This window comes from Vidua chalybeata, chromosome 1 (genome assembly GCF_026979565.1).
Source record: "Vidua chalybeata isolate OUT-0048 chromosome 1, bVidCha1 merged haplotype, whole genome shotgun sequence".
NCBI classification, from domain to species: Eukaryota; Metazoa; Chordata; class Aves; order Passeriformes; family Viduidae; genus Vidua; species Vidua chalybeata.
The window spans coordinates 109,543,988-109,567,453 of record NC_071530.1 but is presented as its reverse complement, the minus strand read 5'-3'; the positions used below and the strand labels follow the sequence as shown (position 1 = coordinate 109,567,453).

General features: G+C 40.3%; 2 protein-coding genes across 2 annotated transcripts in view; one reads left to right on the top strand and one right to left on the bottom strand.

Moving 5' to 3' along the window:
• The window catches only part of B4GALT6 (beta-1,4-galactosyltransferase 6), a 62,073-nt gene extending 38,943 nt beyond the window's left edge, over positions 1-23,130 (top strand). The window contains exons 9-13 of the transcript XR_008429805.1: positions 14,335-14,478; positions 19,153-19,234; positions 20,565-20,669; positions 21,838-21,915; positions 22,781-23,130. The gene's annotated coding sequence lies outside the window, so the exon portion shown is untranslated. The remainder of the gene's footprint in view (positions 1-14,334; positions 14,479-19,152; positions 19,235-20,564; positions 20,670-21,837; positions 21,916-22,780) is intronic.
• LOC128785259 (transthyretin) lies at positions 1,017-8,795 on the bottom strand. Its single transcript, XM_053937563.1, has 4 exons — positions 8,682-8,795; positions 7,769-7,908; positions 3,092-3,227; positions 1,017-1,308 (listed from the first exon to the last, which is right to left on the bottom strand). Exons 1-4 carry the CDS (start codon positions 8,748-8,750, stop codon positions 1,201-1,203), a joined length of 453 nt encoding a protein of 150 aa, XP_053793538.1. The 5' UTR covers positions 8,751-8,795; the 3' UTR covers positions 1,017-1,200.
• Positions 23,131-23,466: the final 336 nt, after the last annotated feature.

Below are 23,466 nucleotides of genomic sequence, written 5' to 3'. Positions count from 1 at the left end.
AAGAGTTGTGTAACTATGCTAGCATCTAGAAATCTGTGAAAAAGTAACCAGTGAAACATTAAAAGCAAGCTTTTGTAACTTGTGAATTCACTTGCCATGCCATCACCCCAGCAGGCTCTGGGTATAAACTCCAAGGTCAGTGGCAAATGAGTGCTGCAGGTTTCTGGCTGGCATGATTTCAGTTTCTTTCTCTCTAATTTATGTAATCCAGTTAAAACCAATTCCTCTCCTTCAGGATATTGTAAATACAATAGGCCATAGGTTTACAGAAATCACTGTTAAAGCCCTCAAAGTTTTTAGTTAGGTTATCAGCAACTTTATTTGAATCACAGTCACTCAAAGCTTACCTTTTTCCTATTTCTAAAAATATGAGGAGAATATTAAGATGATGCTTCTCTTTTTGGACTTCTTTTAAGTGATGGCTATAGATTTGACTTATTAGGGATTTAACTGGAATCTACCTATACAGGGTAGCCAGCTGTGTGATGTCAAATAATTACTTTAATCAAAGATGTTTAAAAATGTGCTAATTGAAATTACTTCAGTACTTCTTAGATTGATTGAGCAGCCAACTTTCCTCTTGAAACATCAACATGTTGAGGTTTACCTGAAGTTTTAAGTAAAGGTACACAGATTTTAACTCTTTCAGCTTTCTGGACATACTTATTTAAATGGTTTCTGCATTGCTTGTTCTGCTGCTAGGTATTCAGAATTTCACCTATTCACCCTGTGACCTGATTGATAGTGGGACCATATTTTCTGTGTGTAAACTTGGAGTAGCACAGATTACTTTTTTATTTTGAGTACATTTATTTGGTATTTTTTTTAAGGTAACACAACTATATGAATTCTTGTTTTGAGCCAGTGTATTTGGTGAGACTTCCTTAAGGCAGTGGAGGAAGATAACAAAACTAAATCAAGTGTCATCCCATGTGAGTTTTTCAGATGCCCTTTGCACTTTAATGCAAATCATAATACTTTAGAAAACAATAAAATTCCACTAATTGAGTCAAAAATTGTTTTAAAGAAGTAATATTTTATTGACTTATCTGAAGTTTGCCAGGTTACAAAATGGAAAAAAACCGACTAATGTAGCAAAAATTTATGCGTTAGCAGTAGGAAAAACCTTCCTCCCATAAAAGCCTAGTGGAACTCCCATAAAAGTTCTAGTGGAGGAAAGTGTGAAAAGATAGCACATGTTTATTCCTGGGGATCAGTGACAACAGCAGTGGTTGAGTAGGAGAAAGGGCTGAGGAGAGCAGCGATGGTGTAGTGGCGGTGACCGGAATCATTAGCATTGAACACCACCTGGAAAAGGGAAAACTCATGGTCATGATGAACAGCAATACAGCCAAAGCTACCTTATTAACAGCTAGGCAGCACATCCTACTTCAGCTGCAGGGCACTTTGCTGGTTCTGCTCAATGCTTTTACCCCTCTGAAGGGTAACACTTCCTGTTACTTTGTGATTGCCAGGGACTGAGATATTTGTGAGATTTGGGCCGAGGTCCACAGAGAGCCTCAGATGTGGTGAAGCTGGATGGAAATACCCACACCTGAGCCAGGCAAACTGCTTTGTGATGTGGAAGAGAAGGCTAAGGGGGAGGTATCTCAAATGACCAGTAAGAAAGACGGGGTGAAATTCCACCTAGGGAATTTAAATACAACTCCTGTGTGATGTGGCCAAACAAGGCAGGCAGCTGGAGCCCAAAGCTATTTTCTGTACTTCAGTGCCCTCTCCTGCTTTTAAGACAACTGGTGATGAGTCAGTTTTTACATTAAGAACTGAGTAGCTGGATTTGCCAGAACAAGGCGAGACCCTTACCCTAAGGCAATTCAAATCTGCTGCTCTTCAAATTAGTCCAATGGGACTTGGGACACCCAATTCCCAGGGAAGTATTGGGTTAAATTCCAGCTTTCCTTAGCCTACTATTTGATCTATCTTCTAAACCATGAGGCACTTTCTATAAGTAGACTAGAGAGTTCTCTTCTATGACCAAAGTCTAAGCTTCTGAGGACTGTAGGCTTCAGTTACCCTGTACACAGTCAGTCCCTGAACTCTGCCCACTTCCCAGGCTAGCTTGTTGGCCTATAGGCTATTATGTCAAGGAAAAGCTTCTTCAGCCTAGCTGGAACAATCTCAGTCAGGCACTTTTAAGCACCTTCTGAGGTGTAGCACTTACAACTTTCAGACATCTAAATAGTTAGGGAATACTTTTGAGGTTTCATTTTTTGACCTAATTCACCCAAATGGCACCTCAGACTTTATGGACCTGGGACTCAGTCATTTGTTTTAGTCTTTCACTGGAGCTCCATGAACTTGTGGTTTTAAATGTTCTACTACACCACCAGTAGCTGTTCCAGACTACTTAAATTTGGGAAACTTAAATTTAATGACAGATTAAGCCTGAAGAATTTAAACAGATTTTTGGATGTGCTAAGTAAATGTAGTAGAATAGAGTACACAATATCAACAAAATAGTCAACTTTTCCTTTCTCATTATGGTTATTTCTTTAATTTTTTTTAATACATTCTTTATTTTTTACTTGTATATTTTGGTACTAAACATAATTTAAAAAAAAAGCACACCAGAAATAATTGTTTTTTTTCTGTAATTACATGTCATATTAGAATTCAGGGATTTTCATGTGACTGATATGGGTGAAATACCTCTGTTTTAAGCATAGCTTATTTCCTATAAAATTAGGGTTTCCAAATCTCTCCATTCCTTCAGCATCAGTGAAAGCAGTCTCTTTTTTTTTCATTCTTTTTTTTTCGTTTGTTTTTATAAACATTGTCTACTATTGAATAATGTATCTCTTTTCAAGCAAGATTCCCTAATGGTATGAGTGGGTGAATGGGCACAGCTACGTTTTGAAAGAGCTGTGTCAGCATTTGCAGGGAATTTGGCTCCTTCCCGTGGCTTAGCTGGATATTTACTGCCTTTATTTGCCCAGTGCTGTGTGGCAATGAACCACTTCACTATGTGTTGCTGCTCCTTCAGTATTAAAAGGCTGTGTTTGCTTTTTCCACCTGATGCCACTACACAGGCAGTGTGTACTGGTTATCAAGGCTATTTGCCACTACTCACATCAGCGTATTCATGGAATGCAGAAAGCCCGAGCGCCTTCCAGTAGGAGCTGGTTTCAAACTTCACCATGTATTTTCCCTCTACAAACTGTTCTTCTGTCGTGAGCTCGTGAATCTCCCCATACTCTGTGGTTTTCCTGTAATTATAAAATACCTATATAAATATTTTATACTGTCATTTAGACACTAAACAGAAATAGTCAGTGTGGAATATTAAATAGCAGAGGTGCCAAATTAGCAGCCATTGAGCAGCCTAATCATCTGAAATAATTCCTTCCCTCTATGTAGTGTATGTTTCCATACATTTCAGAGTCTATCCTTGCTACCAACTCACCCATATACATCACAAATCAAAGCTGGCTGGTTTAAGGTCCCTCTTTTAGTATCATGTTTAGCTTGTACCAAATGTCCTCTGGAACCAAAGGTCATTGTCTTAGGAGAAGGAATGTCATGATGAGAGGCAAGATACAAAAACTCAAAACTAAGGAGGGAAGAGAAATTTTATTGGAAAAGTATTTTGTTCTCTAGTTATTAGCACTGAGGCTTTGGAGTTTATGCCTATACACTGATGTGATTTTATGTGACCTTTAGTGGTAATGTCTTGGAAAAGCAGTTTAGTGTCATAAGATTTTAATAATTTGAATTACAATGCCTTGGTCAAAGAGCAGGGGCCTCTTCCACTGAGTACCATATAAATGAGCAATAGGAATTTCCAGCTCAGAGCTTATGTGCTCAGCTCAGAACAAAAAACTGTGGATGAAGAAACTCCAGCAGTAAGAAGGAAGTATAGCTGGCATTGCATCCTATTTGTCTGAAAAGGAGGCTTTTCAAGCTTTGTATGACAGCTGTTTAAATATTTACATACTTATCTCCTAAACCCCATTTATCTCTTTTCCCTCCTTTTACTTAGTTTCTGATTTTGTTAACCTTTTGTGTTTGTTTGTTTTTGTTTGGGTATTTTTCTGCTGAAAATATTTATTTGATATTTATAGCACTTCATAGCCACATGATTTAGTTGAAGGAAAAAGGAAGAAAGCCTTGACTGGGAGAACTAGTGGAGCTTTCCTGTCTTATGGCAAGGAGTAACTGCCTAGGCAGAAAACAAACTTGAGGAGGAGAGGAAGTGGAGAAAGGAGTGACATGCTGTTTATCTGGGACAGAATCAGTTGTGCTGTTGGGCTTTTCTTTCCCAGTCTCTTTCTCCTCCTTCACCTTATTTATAGTCTTTGGTTAATGATGGTAAATAAAAATGGACTGAACGACAGAGATTTTGCTTAAATTAAGAGGTAGCAGGATTGAAAATCTCATGCTAATTTTAATTTTTCTTATTTTTCAAGACTGACACAATCTCACTGGTCCAATACAAGTGTAGTCAAGTGTATCCAGGGCAGATCAAACCTGCAGAGAATCAAAGTCCTATTTGAAACAACTATCACAGTCAGTTTGTAAAATGTATGCATCTGTTTTCTTTTAGTTTAATTAGTAATTCCTGGTTTGATCTATATTGCTTTAACAAAAAAAGAAAGAATTTATTGTGAGTGTCCTTGAAGCTGTGAAACAGAATTACTGAGATCCTGCAGAAGAGAGAACCCAGCAATCCACATACTTCTGCCTATAATCTGGATAGTCCAGATAAGCAATTAAAGGGAAATATTGTGTCTGCCTCAAAATCTTTGTTCAGAAAAACAAATTAGTTTTAGTTTGAGAAAAGTGTGAATGGAGCTTTCCCTAAGGGTTACTGCTCCAGAGTGTGAGATGTTAACCATCTAGAACAGCTGGGAAACTTGGAAACAAGAGCTCACTTGAAAAGGCATGCCCACTACCAGAAGTTAATGGCACTTTCTTTATTTTAATTATTAAGTGGTAGCCATTCAATGCAACTGGTCTCACAAGGAAACCCTTCAGCATTACTGCTGCACTGTCAGCCAACAGTACAGTGTGTGATTCAGAGCCTGGAAGGGATTAGCACAAGGCAGAGGATGCTCAGCACTGGTAGCAAAGCGCTGCGATTGCTTCTGAACAGCACTTTTATTTCTGTCTGAGTGGGGGACTAAATATAACATGGTTCCTTATTCTTAACAGGATGTGGACTGCCAGCATCTGCTGTAAGATAGACAGTTAAATTAAAAAGCTGTGTTTTCCCAGTAAAGCTACTACAGTGCCAGCCCATATTGTGATCCTGATCCTCTTCTTGACTATCTAGACCTTAGTTGTATATTGTGGCCAGGTTAAATCTACAATGTCTTTACAATGATGTTTATGAACTCTTAGGACATACTGCACTGAGATAAACTGTGCTCTCAGATGCAGACTGATGAGGAAATATCTCAGGAACACAAGCTCTTATTTTGGAGTTTAAAAAAAAAAAAAAAGGAGGTTTGGGGAACCACTTCAAATACACAGAAGTCTTTTCTTTCATGACTTGTAACCCAGGTCACATGAAAACTGTGTTCACTGACTGCAACTCTTGAACCACATGATAAGACTAGATTTCCAAAATCTTGTGAGGAGTCTGAAGATCAAAGCTAGTCATAGGAGGAGCTCATATAGAATCCAAATCACATGTTCCATGCCCTAAACCCTCCCCCGGTATGTGTTAGCTCAAGTTATCTCGCATATTTTTAGCTGGAATCATTTTGAAATAAGCCTCTTAATAAAGTCAGCTCCTACTATTCTAACTCTCCCACTGCCCCTTAAAACCATTACTCAAATTCAACAGTTGCTGAGTACATTTGCTTAATTCCATGAAGTGTGCTTGCAAAGTAAAAATAAGAAAACAAAATGGTAAAAACATAACTACAACAGACATTTGTACAAAATGTAACTTTCCCATATGTATCTGCTAGGTATTGTAACTTCAAAATGTTATTCACTTGACAGGAGTATTTACAGATTGTGTTCCTAGACTTCATTCATATTTTCAGCTGTTTTAACACAGGGAAATTCTGGCTTCCCCAAAAGAATAAAATTTTAATTGTGTATGAAAACTTGGGTCAAACAACTGTCATCACCTAAAGTCAATGGCATCACTGAAAGCAGCCTTGGTTATGATGCAAGTCAAGAAAAATGTCAAAATCTTTACCTGCAATAAAAGTTGTCATTTAATGTTCATTCGCTGCCATCCCCCAGCAAAATGGTTCTCTCTTGCCTAGGCTTAATCTTCTCAATTTATGTTTAAGAAGATGTGATTAAATTTTCTTAAGTGTACTAACCTAAAGTGTCAGCAGAGGTTGCCTAAGAACTACAGGATTTGTCTCCATTGGCTTGTTGAGAGCAGGGTTGCAAACTGAACAAGAAAACATTGTTATGCCCCAGAAGTGAGGCCATTTAATAATGACATTACATTTCTCTTATTCTTCTGTAAATTGTATTTTGTATTAGCTGTTAAACAGTACTTGATGAAATATTTGAAATAATTTGGTTTTCTAATAATGAAAGGAATTCTCACTAGGGATAAGATGTTATCCTTGCCTCTGCTTTCCTTGAAAAAAATGTGTCACTTTTCATGGAGTTTTTCTGTTCATTAAAGTATATAAATCCATTTTAGGAGTAATTTATTCTTAGGTTAACACTCAGCACTTGGGAGTGGAGTTGCTTGTTTTTTTCACTCTTGTAAACTTTCTTGCTACTTTTCAATGGGGAAAAGTGTTGTTTGTTTGTTTGTTTGTTTTTGTTGGTTTTTTTTCCCAATATATAAAAAGAAACCATTCAGATGGAGAGAAAGTTATCTCTCCTTACAGTCTTCCCATTTTTTTTTCCTGCTGCTTATATGTAAATCACGCTATAAAACATCCTAGTATTAGACAGTTAAATGTACAGTTGACTCCTGTCCATTCTTGTGCCTATCATTCTGTGCTTGAATATTCTGCTGCTACTGGACACTTCTGAGTTCTTTAAAAATCTGATTCAAGAAATTCTTGCAATGAAAGTTAAATGTCTGAATACCTCAGCTATTTGAATTTTAGTAAACTGTGTTCTTCTGTTACTCATACACCTGTCACAGACTGAAGGTATTATTGTCTGACCCTCTGTGACAACCTAAGGTATTTGTAAGGATGCTAGGTATCTGTTGGTATTGGTCTGTCACTCTAGAAAAAGACATTCGGAGCTAGAGAAATGGCCTCAAACTGCTGAGATTTTGCTTCTATGTCGTGTTACAATAGGACTCTTTAAAACTTTCTAGTCAAGGAGTTTCTTCCAACCAGCACATTTGGTACACAGCAGAAGATGAATAACGCAATTATTATTTGCATGTGTGCAGACAAAGCTTACAGAGAAGATTTTGCATGTGACTGCTGCAAATAAAGCTCTATATCCATCGCATATGAAGATAGGTTAGTCTGGATTACCTACAAAATGCTGGTAAATAGGCTTTTTTTTTCTTTCTATAGAAAGGAAAGATAATACTGAAGCTAAGAGAAAAAAAAAGCATTAAAACTAGTCCCTTACAAAGATAAGATGAGCATCTGAACATATTTTTGCAGTTAGCATTTCAGTCACAGATGAGTTCCACTTAAATCTAATGGATTTGAGATCAGAATTCATGTGCTGTAAACACTGATAGTGTGGTACATGTCAGAAAACATATTTCTGTTTTGATCAGATCTCCATTATGTTAACTGCTCAATTGCTTGCCCAAGGCACCTTGAAAATGACTCCAGAAGACCACACAACTTACCCAACAGCAAAGTCCTGCCAGCTTCCATCTTCAGCCTGTTTAAAAACTTTAACAGTTACATCAGATGCAGGGCTTCCTCTGACTGCATCCAGCACTTTCACCATAAGAGGGCATTTGGAATCAACAGAGCCATGGGAGACCTTGGGAAAAGGAGGAGAAGTTGTATAGGAACTGTTCACCAAGCCTGCAAAAACCTTCTCCCAAAGAATAGATTGATTCTAATTGCAGAATTATCATTAACTTAAAAGCAAGTTCTCTGACAAATGCCATTCAAAGCTAATTTCCAAACATTTATTTCTTAAGCAGAGTATCTTAGAGCTTTATACTGATACTTTATTACACACACACTGATTGCTTGATCAATATTTGGACTTGCTCTAAATGGCTCTAGGAAAATGGTATAATGTTATACCTTTATAATGAGATTACAAATATGAAAATAGTAAATTCTTTTAAGTGCAGACAAAGTGTGTTATCTAGGGAAACCAACAAAGAAATACATACAACATCCTAAGGCTGATATCCCTCTCTTAGGCTTCATTACATTATAAGGAATCCTTAGTCATACCTCAAAAATATTTTTAGTGCTTTAGAAAAGCACTTGTTTGGTGAAGCTGCCTCTTAATTGAGGATAGAGGATGTGAGTCATGAACAGATTGAAACAAAGGAAAATAAAAGGTCACAGCACCTAGATCCCTGACCCTTCCATAATACCTTAAAAAAGGTAGGTAAATGGCAAGAAAAGAAAAAAGTTTCAAGAACTCTGAAGATGCTACTATAACAAAACCCCAGAAATAGCATTCTGACAAAGCCCAATGGTTACAGAATTTCATGGATGAGGAGGATGCTAGTCATCTAGAAAATCTAGATTATCATTCTTGTAATGATTGGGTTTGAATACAAAGAAACTCACCAGTGGTGCAGCTTCAGAGACAAATACCAGTCCAGCTAAGAAAACAAAGAGCGCAGACTGAAAGGCCATTCTGCTCGCTGTTAGTGAGCCTTGGTGCCAGCAGCCAGGAGCTGAGGGGATTTGGGATTTTATAGCCAATCCAACAACTAAACAGGCTGCTTATTGGGTGCCCATATGACTCCAAAACTGCTGATTCTGATTATTTGCTTAGTAAATAGCCCAATCCTAGAGTCAGTCCATTGCTTCATGGCACTGCCATTGAAGTCAATGGAAGGACTGCAGGATCACTAGAGAAAAGAAAATAAGTAATGGAAACAAACATGACCCTTGCCTGGGGAGATTACACTCATAGAAAGCCCTCCACAAATTAACACAAATGACCTTTTTTTTCGTCCAGAAATCCAACCAGTTCTAGGATAACTTCTTTATCTTGCCCTCAGGTTGTTCATGATAATGCCCCAATGCTTTCTCTGCATCTGCCCTATGTTTCTTCTCAGTATATTCAGTGCTTTCTGAGGATCAGATCCCACATACAGATGCAGACTCAGTACATGGGTGATGGAGTTTGTTCATTGTCTGGCTCAAGCAGTGCTGGATTTCCAATCAGTCTCCCTGCTGTTGGAAAGGAGCAAATGTCTTTGTCTTGAGACACAACTTAAATGGGATCTGACACAACCTGTCACCCACCAGAAGTTTGCAATGATTCATCTTGCCCAACCTTCAGGGAGACACTGAGGTCTCCTCTTAATCACTGGGAAAAGACCTCCAGAGAGATGTCCCCCTGGGAAGCTAAAGGTCTCAGAAAAGTGAAATGAGTCTTCTCTTGCACCATGTACCCCAGAAGGAGCCAGGGCAGCCAGCAAAGACCAGTAGCTTTTGTTAAAATCTGACAAAGATTCTAGCTGCCAAATCTTTATTATGCTGGGAATGTTATTGTTACATGTACATTTGTACATTTCCACATTTGTAAGTGTACAAATGTACATTTCAGAGATTTTTCAGGGATGAGCTCAGCCCCAGCCTAAGCTGGGAGAAGTCATCTGGGAGACTTGACATGGTATAACTGGTTTTGTTCAGCTGCATCACATAAACTGTCCATACCGTACCTTGTGCTAGTTGAGAGACAAAGAAACTGCCCTGTTTAGCAGGTCCTCTTCCTCACGTCCTAAACAACCCCGAGTTTACACTTTTCAGGACCTGGCACTTATTTTTTTACTGATTTCACAGTATTCTAACAAAAAGCAGTTTTCTTGAATAGGATTATGATGGAAGTCTTAGAGAGAAATCACGGATGGTATTCTTCAGAGACTTTCATGCCTTCAGGCTGCTTTAGGCAGTTTTTCTCTCTTTGCAAAGTCGATTTGTGAGAAAAAAAATCTATAATACAGTAATCTCCTGCACTGGGATCAAAGTGCCCTTTGTCCTTACAGCAAAGCAGGCTGATACGTGTAACATTCTACACACACTTTGCCTGCACATAAAAGTCAGTACAAGGTGCCCAGCAGTAACAAACCATGCTGCAATCTAATGTTTGGGGGTTGTATTCAGATCTAGGAAAGTTAAATGCTGCTCCTAGATCTATTCAAAAGCATATTACCTCATTATTTTGTTTTCATTATTTGTGAATATTTCTCCGAAGCAATGAAGCTTTGTACGTCTGGAAGAGAAATGATCTGTATTCTAGGGCAAGTAGGCTGTCTTGTGTTTTGCTGTCAGCTGTTCTGCAAGGAGATAACACCAAAAAGTTAATTATATTGGCACTCTATGCATGAGAAATTGCTCTCCTATGTGACAATTACCTAATGATTTTTCTTCTAGGTTTTCCTGCAAAGTAGCAGTTTCTGAAAAATCGGGTGTACAGGGATAGTACATTTCAGCTATCCATATTATTTTGCTTCCCTGTTTTAAAACTTTGATTGACCTTTTGGCAGCTGCTTCTTAGAGTGAATAATGAACATGAAAAATTCTAACCCAAATACGATTTTTATTCCTTGTCCTTCATTTGCTGTTTTTTTCAACTCTCAGCATCCCATACATAACCCAGACAGGGATTCTTTGACTACCAGCAGGGACACCAGTTTGAGTGGAAATAAGATTTTGTGTGTTTGTGAATGTCCATTCACACATTTTTCACACAACTAGATCATTTCTATAAGTTCTAACATACAGGTGGACTCAGTGAGATGGCAAAAAAAGAGTATCTACTGTATCTCTGATCATGAAGCATCCAGAATTTATACAGAATTCTATTAAAATCCATGTGAATCTAATTTAAAATTACTATAGCCTAGTGAAGCAATGCTATGTTGATCTCCCCCCTTCTATTATCAGCTTCAACTTAGTACCACATTGTAGTAATATTTTCCACAAAATGCATGTGAAGGTTCAGGGATTTGGAACAGCTGGCGGAGAAGAATGGTTCTCCCTTGGTAGAGAATCAAAACATGACTGTGGGACAGAAAAGAAGAAAGAGCATGGGTAACTGCTGAGCACCCAGCAGGTGCTGATTGACTATTGTCTGTCTGTTGTTAAATGTTCTTAAACATTTACTGTGCAATGGGATTCTGAAACTTACATACAGAATAACTTATCCCAGATAAAAAATAAGAGAAGGTGAAATGAAAAGGGGCTGAGCTCTGAGATGTAAGTGGGGCTGGCAAACTCTGGGCCTTCTGAAGGAGGAAGGAAGCTACCATGAAGAGCAGAAAAGAGGGCAGCTCCAGGAGACTGCTAGCAGGATACATGTGACAGGAAAAGTGGTGCAACACAGAGCCTTAGCACAGAGCAGTAGCATAAATGCCCTTTTGTAAGAAAAGAGTAAATTAAGTTACTGAAAACTCAACAGAAAAGATATTTAGAAATCCTGGTGTGGAAGAAGCTGTAGGGTAACATTGCTAAAACAGAGGTAGTATGAGGCTATATAGTGCAAGCATCTGGGATCTAGGTGACTCATGAAACCCAGAAGAAGGGGTGCTCACCCAGTATACAGGGTTATTAGGGTGCTGGAGAAGAGAATGGCCAAGAGTCCCTGGTGTTCCCAGTAACCTCAGCTTTATGGAAGCCAACAAGCGTGAGACCCCCAGTTACGGAAAAATTTAGATAATCTTCAAATATGTGAATGCTTTGAGGCTTATCTGAATTCCAAATCAATTGAAGTTCATCTCTGAAGAATTAGGATTAATGCCTATTTCTAATGAAAGTGTGTTCCCTTCTTGGAAGAATTACAGTGTTCAGGTCAAGAGCAAACATGTCCTATGGCTAATACTCTTGTTTATGTCAAGGATTTTTCCCACTATGCTACAGTATTTTTCTCTCTCTTCTGTGTAGTCTCACACACTTAGGCTTGTTTTACACAGATAATCTCCTTATTCTCTGCAGCATTCCCTTCTATTTGACTTTATTTAGAAAGCCAATTGCTTCTACATAGCAAAATGCTCAGACAGGCTGGAATACCTGACTTCGACCATAAAAACCTGTAAGCTTCTCCTGTGACATTGGAATGAAAGGGTCTGAAAGATGGTAAGCCATTTAGTAATCTGGATAGAATTCCCAAACTCCCTGTTTGAAGAATTAATGAATTCCTGGGCTCTGAAAAAATCCTTTCTATAATATAGAGACCTGAATGTGACACCTTTTTTCACTTCTCTGGAGTAACATTCCATAGGGGCTTACAGGAAAAAAACTGAGATTTACCTTTCAAAGGAGTTCACCTAAATTTTCTAAGTGAAAAAAGAGTCAAGAACTCTGTGAGTTTTACTTCAGGTATCTGCCAGCTGAGTTGCTGTGGCAGAGCTCTGGCACTTAAAGAGTGTGTTCAATGCAGTAACTGCTTGAAGCCAGTGAGAAATTTTCTGTTCCTTCACTATTTGCTAATTATATAACATTCCCCCTCTCTGCAAAGCCAGGGATAATGCTTTTCTAATTAATAAATGTGCTCAGGGTGGTTCATGTTTGAGCTTGAATTTCAGTCTGTAAAGAATGGTATTAAAAATGGTGGCATTCCAGGTATGCATGGTGTTTGCATATTTATCAGCCTTTTTAATTTTCATTTCTGCTGAGGGATATGTCTGTATTTTGAGTTTTAATGGTCATTATCAGATTTTCACAGGATTAACACTGCCTATTTATTTGGAAGTAAGGAAACACTACTGATCTTATGCAGAAAAATAAGAAAAATATCCTTAATTTGTATCTTAAATCAAAACCAGTTACTTCAAAAGTGAAGAGGTGGATACTGTTAGCAAACAATTTTGAAGACAGATGGGTCAGGTTGGTCTTGAGGTATAAAATCACAGTTTTTTATCATTTCCAAGGTTGTGTCCAAGGAGCATCCTGGGACATAGCTCAAAGTCCAAAAAAAGAAACATATGAATAGATGATTCTTGCTTTAGGGCATTTGTAATGTGTGAATTAACCTGGCACCTACTCAGCAGGCTCTGAAGTGTTTAAACTCCAAGGTCACTGGGCACTGATCATTACTTCTTCATTAGCTACCCCTATAGGTCTTGTGAGCTCTCAAAAACAAACTTCTGTTATTCAACTTTAATATGTATGCATGTCTACATACTAATCTATCAGTCTAGACAAGTGATTAAAAAAAAAAAACTAATTCAGTTAATGCACAAAGCTAACTGAATATCCTTGTGCCAGACTTAATATTTCCTGTGTTTGAAAGATGCTGGAACTTGTCATGAGATCAATGTTTTTAAAGGTCAATCTATTTATTAGTGAAATTGGTTTATATTTTAAATTTAGCTTTTGTGCCATTCTTACAGGAAGACATACACAATAAATCTACAGCACGATGCAAATGTTTCAATAGCAAAAAGAAACCTTAACACAGGTCACTACTTTCCTTGGGTCTTGGCTAGGCTCTTTTGGGAGTGTATTATATTTTTAAGTGAATTTCCATAGATTATCCATTTGTTCTCAGAAGACTGCAGATATCAAATGATTAATTAGAGCACGCATGACAATCAAAATCTTCCTCTAGCAATAATGACCAAAAGAGGTTCTGTAGGGTTAAATTATAATCTTTTCTTAGGTTATATATATTTGCTAAGCTATTGCAGCTATGTACTTTGTTCATCATCTTGCTCTTTAAGATTGTAAAATGCTGAGTCTAGGGCACTTCATTCTGGTACCTAAATACAAATAGGTGTGAGGAAATGCCTGTTTTTCCATCATGCAGGGCCACCTGAGCAGGGTCTTGAAAAGCTTCTGCAAATTTGCACAGGGCCAAATTAGCCATTGGTTAATGTCTTTTGAATTACTCAAGTCTCTGTTTAGTGGAGATCATTGTAGATACAGGTAGATCACCACATGGACTCACATGGATGCAGCTTCCATGTGAACTATGGCTGGTGTGCCTGTGGGTGTCTTTGCATTCTGTCATGTGTCCTGGGCCATGCAGACCACATCTTCCTCCTGTCCATCTGTCCCACCTTGTAATAAGATCCCCATCTGCCCTGCAATAAAATTCCCCGGGCATGTTCTTGAGTGGGAAGTTACCAAGTGACAGTGACAGTGACAGTGACACATTTATGCCTTTCTTTTTATTAATTGAACTGGTGCCTGCTTCCTGCCAAAAGCTCTGAGGAAATGCTATACTAATCATTTTATCTTATAAACAGAGTTCCTATATCCACCACAGGCTTCACTGAACTTTGGAATCAGCTTCCAAGCACATTTACCAGTGTAACAGTGACAAAACCCAATGAGTGCCTCATGAAAATGGATCTGAGAGGAAACAGCCTTGTATCTTGTAAGGGATAAAAAGAAAAAAGTATTTCAAAAGGTAAGGGACAGAACAGATCATGACCCGATGTACAATGCATTAATAACATCTGTCTTTCCTTACTTATTTATTTTTTTTCTTTTTGTTCTTCTTCAAATTTTAAAGACAAGAATAGAGTATACTACAGTATTTCTGGGAGAAAAGCCCAAGGGCTAGACACTTTTGTAATGTGGAACCAGCAAAGGAAAAGTGTTAATAGCTATTTTAGACAAGCCACTGGTCATAGTTTTTTTAGCTTTCTGAGCCAAAAGCTCTTGCTAGTTCTGCCTGTAGCAGAAGTGAAAGCTAGCTCTGTGAACCAGCTAGGAAATACTGGGTGAAGGCATGCTAAACAAAACAGGAGAAGCTTTCAGGTAGTGCTTCTCAGCATGTTATCCATACACTGAGCTCTACAGACAAAAATGATTCACACACTTTGAAATGCAGTGGGGTACACGAGTCAACAGATTAACTTGCTGTTATTCCTTGGTATATTGTAAAGGAAAAATCCTGCTTGTGTATGTAAATTCACAAACTCTCCAGTGTGCTTTCTGCATGAACTGCTGTGGCAAACACAGGTTGCTGCTTAAATGGATGGACAAAGGCAACGTGTGTATACTTTTCCATGATGAAGCCTCTGTGGTTATATCCCCCTTTACCTGCTGCCAACTGGGAGACTGAATTCCAATCATGTAACAGATATATGTTCAGGTTTATAGAGTGCAAACTTGTGAATAAGTCAATGCAACACTTGCTGCAGATAAAAATAGCAATTTCTTTTCTCACTATCTCTGAACTAGGTTCAGAACACCTCCTGTACCAGAAAAATAAAATAAATATCAGCTGAGCCTACAACTTAGCTGTATCTACTATTGTTCTAGACCTACAGTCATAGCTATTACAGAATCTGCTTTTTGCAGTCGAAGTGCATTTTATCCCTGCCTTGTGTTTGTGTATTCTTTCTGGGGAGCCTTTAGCTTCTCTTTCTTCGCCTGCATAGTATATAAGCCCCCACATACCACTGCTGAGAAACTGTTCAGTCTCTGGACTGTTCACAACTTTTTCTGCATTTGTCAATAATCGTAGCAAAGCAGAGGCTGTTGTGTCTTTAAGACAAACTCAAGCAGAACAACCACCATCTTATCCAACAGATCTCTATGTGTCATGCAGTTTGTAGTGTCCAGGGGTCCAGTAGCTGGCTTACAGCAGCCAGTTATGTCACTGCTAGAGTTAGGAAAAATGATTATTGCCTGTACTCAGGTCCAAGAGGGAGGAAGTTTGAGTTTCTGACTCCCCACAGCTTGCTTTACAAACCTGGAGTCCACATAGTGATTTTAAGCATTAAAAAAAAAAAAAAAAAAAACACTCTGCAAGGGGAGTGATCCACAGTGCTGGACGAGTATGGAGCTATTGGGGAATTATTGCCATTCCTCACTCTCATGAGGTGTGGAGGTCAAGTATGAATTGTCATTGCTGTATTGCCCTTCTAAAAGTAGTTCCCAGAGCAGACCACTCCTGGTCCTCGTACCCCAGCCTTCATGCAGAGCTGATCTGGGAGCCACATCTGATCCTGGGGGCCAGATAGTGCCTCCCTGTTTGTAGGGCAGCACTATGGTCCCTTCACTACTACATGAAGCAGTGCACAGCATCTCATGTCTTCCTGGAAGTGCATCACAGCCCATAATATTGGAGTCACTGGAAACCAGCTTAGGTAAATATGTACTGTAAACTAAATTCATTTAATCCCCTTCATCTCTCTGCTTTTCTCCTCTAAGCGCGAGTCAAAAGAATTTTAATCCCTCTCATGCAGGCCAGAGAAGGCATCGAGGCCAGCAGCTTGTCCACACCTAGCTGAGCTGTTGCCACACTTTATGTTCCCATTCTACCTTAACAAACTCTCAAATATGGCCAAATAGACAAGTCCTTAGAATTGCTTGGATGCTTCAAAAGGCTTTGAAAGGTCAGATCAAAATCTTTATCCACTCTTGCTAACTAGCATTCTCCCTCAATAGAGGACAAAAAAACTCATGCACTCTGAATGTCTTTCTTTATTCTGCTCTCCTTCTTGCAATTTAAAAGATTCCCTCTGTCCTTCACAACACTGTTGGCTACTGCTTTGTACTGATGATTTCCAATGAGCTTGACATCATTACCTACTGGGCTCCTGGTGGCAAGGAAAAAGTAAAAAAGTAAATTTTAGCTTTTTCTTTAAAGATGATACTCAGCAAGTAGTTAGTTTAGTCTTTGAAAAATGAAGAAAGCAGCATAGCTTGAGGTGGGAAAAACCAGCAAATAACTCTAGCTCACAACTATTATCTGGGGAATATTTGACTATAGAGAGAACTGCAGATCTTTTATTAGTATCAGCTTGATGAGTATATTGAAGTTTCTCCACAAAGTACAGAAAGTCACATGACAAGAGGAACACATACTAATTTTGCTCTTTCTTTGTGCCATTATGTGAGGAAGGTTGCAATTGCTAGTCCTTTCTGTTGAGCAATTTGCCTTTTTTTTACACCCAGAGTTGCCATGCAGAAGTTGGGGAGATCTCAGTGCAGGAAAGCACTGAGTTACACATGGCTTATGAGACTTTACCTCCTCTGCCTGAAGTGCAAGGAAAACTGTGTGCTGTGTACATCCAGCTGGCTTGTGGATGGTGGATTTATTTCTTGCACCAGTCCTTAAGCTCTCTTGTAACATCTACCAGCACAGGTGTGATTGCCTTGAGAAATCACCCCCTGGGCTCTTTTGAAAGCCAGAACTCTTCTGCCTGTTTCATGCACACAGCCACCCAAAACAGTAGAGAAGAGGTAACAGAGTGCCCTATTCTGCTCTTCCTCTTTTCCTGCTGACCAACACTTTCCTGAGGGGACACAGTCCTGTGGCCCATGGCAGGGTACCCAGCAGCCATGGAGCTCTGCAGGGCCCTTGGACAGACCCCTGCCACTGTGTTTTGTTTGGTCAGGAATGAAGAACTACGGCAATCTGGAGCAGAGCCATGTTGTGGTACAAAGAGCCTCTCTTAAACAGGGTGCATGGGTCTGCAAAGGCAGGTCTTGGCTGCTCAGTTTCAGAGCAAAACAGTACTGTAAAAAGAAAACAAACAAAAGAAAGCCATGTCCTTGGCTGAAGATAAACCCAGCAAAGCAAATTCAATCCTTTTAAAATGTAAATATTAATTTAAACTTTAATTTTAACAGCACCCTTGGGTCTGTTGCCCTTTGGCTGGAATACCTCCCCTCTCTCCTCTGCTGCTGGGCAGCACTACTGGGATGGGAGCCCATCCTCTCCACAGTACAGGGAACAAATTGCTCAAGGTGGAAGGAAGCTGTCCTCATAGGAGTCTTGTCTCTGGGGATCATGACACATGCAAAGGAAAAGGCATCCAAGTTGGACTATGGGAAGAATCTGCTGAATGCCAAGCAGGCCATGCAGTCTCACCAGACACTCCAAGATGTGGCTGAGCCTTGTTGTTAAGCAGCTTTTAGCATGTCTTTGAGTTCTCTCTCTGTCCCAGACTCACAGCAGCACTGTGAAAGATGATGTCTTATCTGACTGCTCAACTCTGTAGTCAAGAACAGGAAAAGAAAAAAGGTAAGAAAAAGAAGGGAAAAAAAAAAAAAAGGTAAGAAGGAAATGGAAAGAAGAGGCTGAGAAAAAAGAGCATGGTGGCAGGCACTTCAATTTACCTCTTTTCTGATGTTTATGAAAATAGCCAAACCTATGAGAGGCCTCAGGTACGCTGGCACTCTGTTGGGTGCAAAATGCCTCTCAAAGAAAGGACAATGAGGTCCAGTGGCTCCAGTGGGTAGGGATCATTGCAAAAGATTACCACCCTCCTGCACCTCTCCTGAGCATCTCTGTGACACTGTGAATCTCCCAAAAATATGATGATTGCTGTTTGACCCACCAGTTAAGAGTAATTTCCAGTGCAGCAGTTTTGGCCCAACAGTCTTTTCTTCCACATTCCCCCTTCTGAAGATGTATGATTTTAATGGAGTTTGTGGACATGTGTGTCTGGATTAATCTTGTGTTTCTGTGAGTAAAAGTTACTAATTCTTATTGACCATGTTATTCGCCCAACTGAGCTGTTCTTTGGGCAACTTGAAATTCAGGTGTCTGTACTTATATTGTGCTGAAAGGCACAATTCCCAGTAGCTGGGAAACCTTTTGTGCCTGCTTGGAGAGGGACCTTTTTTCATCTCTGCCCAGCAAAGAGAGGAATTTTAAGTCAACCTGGCTTTCCATCCTCAGTTTGTAATTCTGTTGCTAAGTGGCAATGAAAGAAGATTATTGGATCACAGATTAACAGAAGCCTCTATTCAGTGCTCGTGTGTAATTATACATTTCAGTTACTTGAGAACTGAGCTTTAGCTTCCGCGCTCCTACCTCAGCCTCACCCCTCCAGAGATTTTTATCCTCAGGGTCTGATCAGGATTCTGATAAACTGGCCTTTCTTTTCCACACTTAGCCTCTGCACCCTGGGGTGGCTCTGCCTGCAAGAGTACCCCAAGGGTCTCTGCTCTCAGGGTGGGTCTCAGAAACTAAAGTCCTACTCTAGTCTTTTGGAATGATTTATTTTGGGAGAAAGCAGGAAGAGCATATAAAATGGTTTAAAGAGTTCTGAACCTTCAGAGGTTAGCCATTTGCTTCCTCCACTAATAAATTCCCTATTTTTTTTCTCTCTTTTCCAAGATAATACGTTCCACTGCCTCAGGCAAAAGTGGCCAAGCAGCATCAAAAAGTGGAGGAAGACAAGCCTGAGTGAGTGGCTGAGGTAATTATTAAATGTTACGGGTGAACCTCTGGCAGAAATTGTTTAGAGTGGATTTTGAGGGGAACACAGTGGAAAGGGCACAGAAAAATCAGGAAACAGCATATCTGGCTAATGTTGGGAATGCAGACAGAAAGGGAAGGAGAAGTGTGGGAAGGAGATGTAGTTTGTCAGCTGTGAGGAGAAGGTGGTAATACACAGCATGTACATTCATAGTACAAGTGTGAGGAGCAAAGGCCTCCTTTGTAGGAAAAAAAAATGATTATTTTAAGTAGAAAAGCTGCACCAGGGAGAACCATGCAAGGAACAGGAGACAGAAGAAGGGCAGAGCTGTGTGGGGACCCATGTCTGTAACCAAGCAGGAGGAAACATGAACTAAGCATTTAACAGGAGCAGGGAAGGGGGATGGTTGGAGGAATCACCTGGTGTAAATTCAAGTGAAAGGAAGAAATGGCATGGAGGGATGGTGAGAAACAAGAGCTGCAAAAACAACAGAAGGGAAGGCTGCGTGCAGGGAGAGAGGATACACTTTCAGGTGGTGATGGCCCCAGACTGTCATACAAATAAAACACATAAACAGAAAGCAGCAATGTATCGAAAAGCAAATCTGTTGGCAGTTCAATATACCTGCTTTACAGGGGACTGGTGTTTTCAAAGTCTTAGGCTCAAGTCTCCAAGGGAAGCAGCAACTCAAGAACAAACAAGGCTGAAATAATATTTTCTGAGTCAGTCTCTGTATTTTAAACTGTAACTGACATTAAACATGCGCTACCCCTATGCCTACTCAAGACTCGGTTTGCTGGACATCCTGTTTTACAGAGCTCTTTTGCAAAGGAGACACTGGGTTTTTTTGGTCTCAAATTTTAGAAGGAATGAATACACACTGTCCTTTTATTCTCAAGAGCTTGTGTAATTCTCCTGACAACCCATTCTGCTGTAGCTTTGCATGCAATTTCTCTTTGGAGGTAACTGTGTTGTTTCCAAACAGGACACCATGCTCACTGTGATCAGTTTTAGCTCAGTGGCCGGAGCAGGGTAGCTACTGCCTAGAGCAGTGGGTTAAAAAATGGAATTCCTCTTGCTGGGATGAGTCAGCTGTTCAAAGACAGGGTAAACATTCACTTTGTGGCTCCTACACCAGAACAGATTTTTCCCATGTATATTATGGGTCTCCTTCAGACTCAAAGAAGAGAATTGGCAAACTGCAGGTGGTATTTGCTGCCCTTGAGGTTTGCCCAGGGTCCACAGCACCCTGGATGAGGACAGGATGTTACTTCCTTTCTTTCTTCATCTGAATCAATGAGGATCTGAGACATGGCTTTTTGAATTTCAGTCTGAAGAGGTAGCATTGACTTCATCATGGACCATGGCCCATGGATCACTCCAGAAGTAAGGGCCTGGAAGAGCTTGCCATGTGGAGATGGTGGAAACCAGAGAAGTGAGCAGGCAGATAAACCAGCTTGTACTTCTGAGCAGTGATATATAGCTTGTGATTGCTGACCCCATGAGCAGCCTGCTTTTGGGGGGGAAAAAAAAAAAGGGAAGTATCTGGTAGGGCCCTTTCTTCGGAAGTCATTTTGGAAGGAAGAAAAATACTTTTCAAAAATAGAGAGCATTCTCTTTTCATTCCTACAGACATCCTGCTGTTTTTGTGGTTAGTCATCTGCTGTCTAAACTCCAACTTTAACCAGAGATATCAAACACTAAATTGCTTGTACCCATGAAAAATAAATTACTAGGACTATGTCAGCCTTGCTGTTTGCCAGAGTATTCAGTTATGACAGGATGACTAATTTATCCCTCACCTTGTAATTACAAAAGTTCCCCTATATGACTGATGTGATTTACAGAAACATTAGACTGACACTTGCCTCTCATGCCAGGCTGAGCTCTGCTCACAAGGAAAAGAAATTTCTGGACCCTCTCATGGTGTCCCTGCCTAGATGTTGAGGAGACTACCAAGAGAATCCTGATAAAGCAAACACAATGGTGCCTTCATGGCAAAAAGGGTCTAGTCTTGACCCTAGGTCAAGTTTAGTTTCCTTTTACAAATCTTCCGGAATAGTGAGGTGGAAAAAGAAAGAAGCGCTGATAAAAGAAAAACTGATTTCTGTGGAAAAACTATAAAGAATGGACAGAGAAAATGGGTGGAAAACATGCCCTATTGCAAAGCACATAAGATTTTTCTTTTTCTGAGGGGACATCCTCTGCTGTGTTGTGCAATATTTTTTATCAACCGCTTCCTAATTTTTGCTGATAAAAAACCCCCAACACATCCATAATAGGTCCCTTTCTAAAGATGCCACTGATAGGTTGTTCCTTTTGACTTAGAGTGATAGCCATACAGAAGCAACCACACAGTAAACTGAGGTGCTGGGATGCTTTTTTGTCTCCTGTAGCTTGACTCATCACCTGTATGAGCCTAGCACATGGGTAGAGCTATCTCAGGTTAAAACTACGCAAAGCTGAGAAGAAAAAAGTGATGGAAATGGGGATAGAGATGTTGCTCTGGCAATACTTGATTAGAGTGCTGATCCCTCAGGGTACTGTTTGTTAGCTGTAGTTCTAATTAATCAGGTCGTGTATTGTTTCTCTTTTCATTACAGCATGCGTCAAAACTTCTGAAAGAAAAATGCTGTAAGAGAGTCCTAAGGGATTCATCTTTTGAGAGCAGGAATGTGCTGGTATGTTGCCAGAGAACATCTTATTTAAGAGATCAATGACAAAGCTGGAAAAAACCCCGTTATTATTTGGAAGGGATTTGTTACCGACATGAAAGGAAGCACTAGAAGAGAGAGGCTGTATTGCAGCCCAGGACCTGGTCCTTTGTTCCCATGGGCTTTACCGAGCGCAGCTGGCGACAGCTTAGTGCCACTAACGATGTGTTTGCAACCGAACCAAAAACCTTTCAGATGCAATGAGGCTGGAGCGGTCTCGCCGACAGTGGCGTGTGGTGTGAGGGCAGCTCTGCAGCCGCTCCGCTGCCCGTCCCTGGCAGAGGTGTCCGTGGCACCTCGCTCCGAGTGTCGCCGTGTGACCCTCCCGCAGCCCGGCTCGGCTGCGCCTGCCGCATCCCCCGGCACGCAGGGGACACGCGGTCACGGGCTGCCACCTGGTGGCCTCGGGCACTGCTCGCCTCCTCCTCACACCCCTGGGCATCTTCCTCCAATTCTAGGAAAAATACTTGTTGCTGTTGTTGTTTTTGTTGGTTGGTTTTGCCACCGAGGCAGTGGGGCGGGAGCTTTCCTGCCCAGCAGGAGAGCCAATGGAATCCTAGGATGCACTAGGAAGAGTGTGGCCAGCAGGTTGAGGGAGATGATCTTCCCCCTCTAGTCAGCCCAAATGAGGCCACATCTGGAGTGTTGTGCTCAGTTCTGAGCTCCTCAGTACCAGAGAGACAAGGAGCTACTGGACAGGGTCCAGTGAGGGTCACAAAGATGATTTGGGGTCTGGAGCATCTTTCTTACAAGGAGAGTTGTGGGACCTGAACCTGTTCAGTCTAGAGAAGACTGAGAGGGGATCTCATTAATCCATATAAATATCTTAAAGACAGGTGTCAAGAGGATGGTGCCAGACCCTGAAAGCAGTGCCCAGACACAGGACAAGGAGTAATGGCCATAAACTAACACTCAAGACGTTTCACCTTAACATGAGGAGGATCCTCTTTCCATTGAGGGTGGCAGAGGACTGGAACAGGTACCCAGGAAAGTCATGGAGTCTCCCTCTCTGGAGACATTCAAAACTCATTTGGACACATTCTTGTGTAACCTACTCTAGGTGACCCCACCTTGGCAGGGGGGTTGGAGTAGATGATCTCCAGAGATCCTTTACAACCCTAACAATTCTGTAATTCCATGAAGGAAAGATTTAATGGTCCTGCTTTGTGAAATGTGTTACACCTTTAGTGCCTCCTGGGAAGCAGCTGGTCATCTGTTGGTAATAAAGATAACAAAAAAATTCTTTTCTTTTCTTTTCACTGACACCAGGAAAAATGTCAGCCATTCCTCTGTTGCTGTGATAAAGAAGCTTATCTGTGGTGTCAGACAGAGCCAGACATAATAAAAAAAATCCACCCCAAAATAATTTTGTTACCAAAGTAAACAAAAAAATACATGCTGAAGACAGATTTCCATCTCCCTTTGAAAGCCTGAATTTCTTCTATAATGCTCTGCAGACAAACTTAATGCACTTAGATATTGTCAAACTCCAACTCCTCGAAACAAAAAACCCACCCA

Excerpts from the sequence above, each read along its gene's own strand:
- LOC128785259 (XM_053937563.1), bottom strand. The coding sequence starts at position 8,750 with ATGGCCTTTCAGTCTGCGCTCTTTGTTTTCTTAGCTGGACTGGTATTT. Across the intron at positions 3,228-7,768 it reads TGGCAGGACTTTGCTGTTGG|GAAAACCACAGAGTATGGGG; the intron begins GTAAGTTGTGTG and ends TTATAATTACAG. Across the intron at positions 1,309-3,091 it reads CATTCCATGAATACGCTGAT|GTGGTGTTCAATGCTAATGA; the intron begins GTGAGTAGTGGC and ends TCCCTTTTCCAG.